The 2756-nt window shown below is 44.8% G+C and overlaps 1 protein-coding gene across 2 annotated transcripts in view; it reads left to right on the top strand.

Moving 5' to 3' along the window:
• Positions 1-2408, top strand: part of CUNH7orf25 (chromosome unknown C7orf25 homolog) — a 2756-nt gene extending 348 nt beyond the window's left edge. Inside the window, exons 1-2 of one of the 2 annotated variants that reach the window (XM_021706111.1) lie at positions 545-648; positions 765-2408. In XM_021706111.1, the coding sequence (XP_021561786.1) occupies positions 786-2051 (1266 nt within the window). In that variant the 5' untranslated portion in view covers positions 545-648; positions 765-785 and the 3' untranslated portion in view covers positions 2052-2408. Of the gene's footprint in view, positions 1-544; positions 649-764 lie in introns of those variants that run through there. The other variant, XM_008072394.1, reaches the window with a different exon arrangement.
• Positions 2409-2756: the final 348 nt, after the last annotated feature.

Below are 2756 nucleotides of genomic sequence, written 5' to 3'. Positions count from 1 at the left end.
CTGCCTGGCGGGGACCGAGGGGCCCGATGACCCCTCGGAAGGCCCCGCTGTCGCCTGGCCCGCCCACCTCGCTAGGGCGACCCGCACCCCGGGGGCGCCCGCCGGGCCGCCGCGGGGTGCGCCCCTGGAGTTGAGTGATCCTCGGGCGTTTCCTTCGCCTTGGGAGGCAAGCCGGTGGTCTCCCTCGGTCTTCTAAAATATGCTGGGTTGACGTCAAATCCAGAAATGAGGCCTTGGCGCAGGCACCCTGTGCCCCAGGGAAATCTGAAGCAGCTGGCCGAAGGAGACCAAATGGTGGAGGAGAAGGTTAGGGAGGCCGAGGGTGGGCAGTTGAGGACTCTTGCTTTGGGCGGTTTGCTCACCAGCCAGTCTGTGTGGATATTTTTATTTTAAGCATTTTGCGTTGACTTTCCAAGCCTTCGATTAAAATTTTCCTACAGCCAAACCGTAAGGCTGCAGATAGACACAAGGGAATTCTTTGTGTAGCAGATCGCCCAGCTCTTGCATTTTATCGTAACCTAGGACATGCCGTGTACACCATTGCGTGTCAGACTCTAACATACCTGAAGAAGAGTTCAAAGATACAGCTGCCATCTTTTCCTTAGCTATCAGAGGAGTCACTCCAAAATAAGACATGAAGGAGCCTAGGTTCATAGACTCAGCCTCCATGAGCTTTGTTGCTAGATTGAAATTTTAAATCCTCAGTGAAGAGTTGATTGTCACAGTTTTGGAGGACTTCACATTTGCCTTGTTTCTTTCCATAGGAAAAGAATAATGCTGTCAGCATGTCTGCACATTCCATGCTCTGTGAACGAATCGCCATAGCCAAGGAACTTATCAAGAGAGCAGAATCACTTTCTAGATCGAGAAAAGATGGCATAGAAGGTGGTGCAAAACTGTGCAGCAAATTGAAGGCAGAATTAAAATTCTTACAGAAAGTAGAAGCTGGGAAAGTAGCTATTAAAGAATCCCACTTACAAAGCACTAATCTAACACACCTGAGAGCCATTGTGGAATCAGCAGAAAACCTGGAGGAAGTTGTTAGCGTCCTTCACGTCTTTGGTTACACAGATACCTTGGGAGAAAAGCAAACCCTTGTGGTGGATGTAGTGGCAAATGGTGGTCATACTTGGGTCAAAGCCATTGGCCGAAAGGCTGAAGCGCTGCATAACATCTGGTTGGGCAGGGGCCAGTATGGTGACAAAAGTATCATTGAGCAGGCCGAAGACTTCCTTCAAGCCAGTCACCAGCAGCCAGTGCAGTACAGCAACCCCCACATCATCTTTGCCTTTTACAACAGTGTGTCCAGTCCCATGGCAGAGAAGCTGAAAGAAATGGGCATATCAGTGAGAGGAGACATCGTCGCAGTCAACTCTCTGCTAGATCACCCTGAGGAGCTCCAACTGAGTGAGAGCGAATCGGATGACGAGGGCCCTGAACTTTTGCATGTGACCAGAGTAGACAGAGAAAATATACTGGCAAGTGTTGCGTTTCCGACGGAAATTAAAGTTGATGTTTGCAAAAGAGTAAATCTGGACATTACTACTTTAATCACATATGTATCTGCCCTCAGTTATGGAGGCTGCCACTTTATTTTCAAAGAAAAAGTGCTCACAGAACAAGCAGAGCAAGAGAGGAAAGAGCAGGTTCTACCCCAGCTGGAGGCATTCATGAAGGACAAAGAATTGTTTGCTTGTGAATCTGCTGTCAAGGACTTTCAGTCTATTCTAGATACCTTAGGAGGACCTGGGGAGAGAGAGCGGGCTACTCTGCTAATTAAGCGAATTAATGTGGTGCCAGACCAGCCTTCTGAGCGTGCCTTGAGACTAGTGGCCAGTTCAAAAATTAATAGCCGCTCGTTAACAATTTTTGGGACAGGGGATACCCTAAAAGCCATCACGATGACTGCCAATAGTGGTTTTGTCAGAGCTGCAAACAACCAGGGTGTTAAATTTAGTGTGTTTATCCATCAGCCCAGAGCACTTACTGAGAGTAAAGAGGCTGTAGCCACCCCCTTACCACAAGACTACGCAACCGACAGTGAACACTAATGATATCCTTTAAATATTGTCTTGGAAATAAGTTATTTAAACCAAAGGCTGGATCTTCCCATCTAAACTGGGGAGGAAATGTCTCTTTTAAAAATAATACTTAGAACTCTTAAACCAGTAGAGTTTTTTTGTGTCTCATCTATATTTAAAGTACATAGCCCCCCAAAGTAGAAGCAGCACAGGAGACAGAACTGTCTACATTAGTGCAATTAAGAACGGAAACACATCTGTATGTCTTTTGACTATATTGTAATACTTTGGTTTGTTTGATTCAGTAGGGCTGCAGCCCCCTACACATTTCATGGAATATGGCTATCCCCCTGTGTCTTGAATTAAACATCTGGAGAAAACTCTGAAGCCTGGTTTTCATTGTATTGGTTTATGTGGCTGGGAGGTAATAATTTATAATTAATTTTAGATCCTGAGGTTCATGGCCATTAATGAAAATCAACTTATTTGATTGCTATATGTCACATGCAGTCTGTTAGGGATGTTTAGTAGGAGTACATAAAACAGGAGAAATGAAAATAAAGTGCCTTCTGATCATGCGAGTGCCATGAATCTATTGACATAGCTTTGTGAAAAGAAAGCTGTCAATTTTACTACTATAAAATAAACCTAGGATACTTAAGGTAAGTACTCATTTAAGTGAATTGAAAAATAATTGTATAGGACATTTAAAAAGAATTCACAGTTTAAAGTTCA

Source organism: Carlito syrichta, unplaced genomic scaffold, assembly GCF_000164805.1.
Source record: "Carlito syrichta isolate Samal-C Ts95f unplaced genomic scaffold, Tarsius_syrichta-2.0.1 Scaffold315149, whole genome shotgun sequence".
In the NCBI taxonomy this organism is placed as follows: domain Eukaryota; kingdom Metazoa; phylum Chordata; class Mammalia; order Primates; family Tarsiidae; genus Carlito; species Carlito syrichta.
Note: the sequence above shows the minus strand (reverse complement) of the source record. Positions and strands in the feature narration are given on the sequence as shown.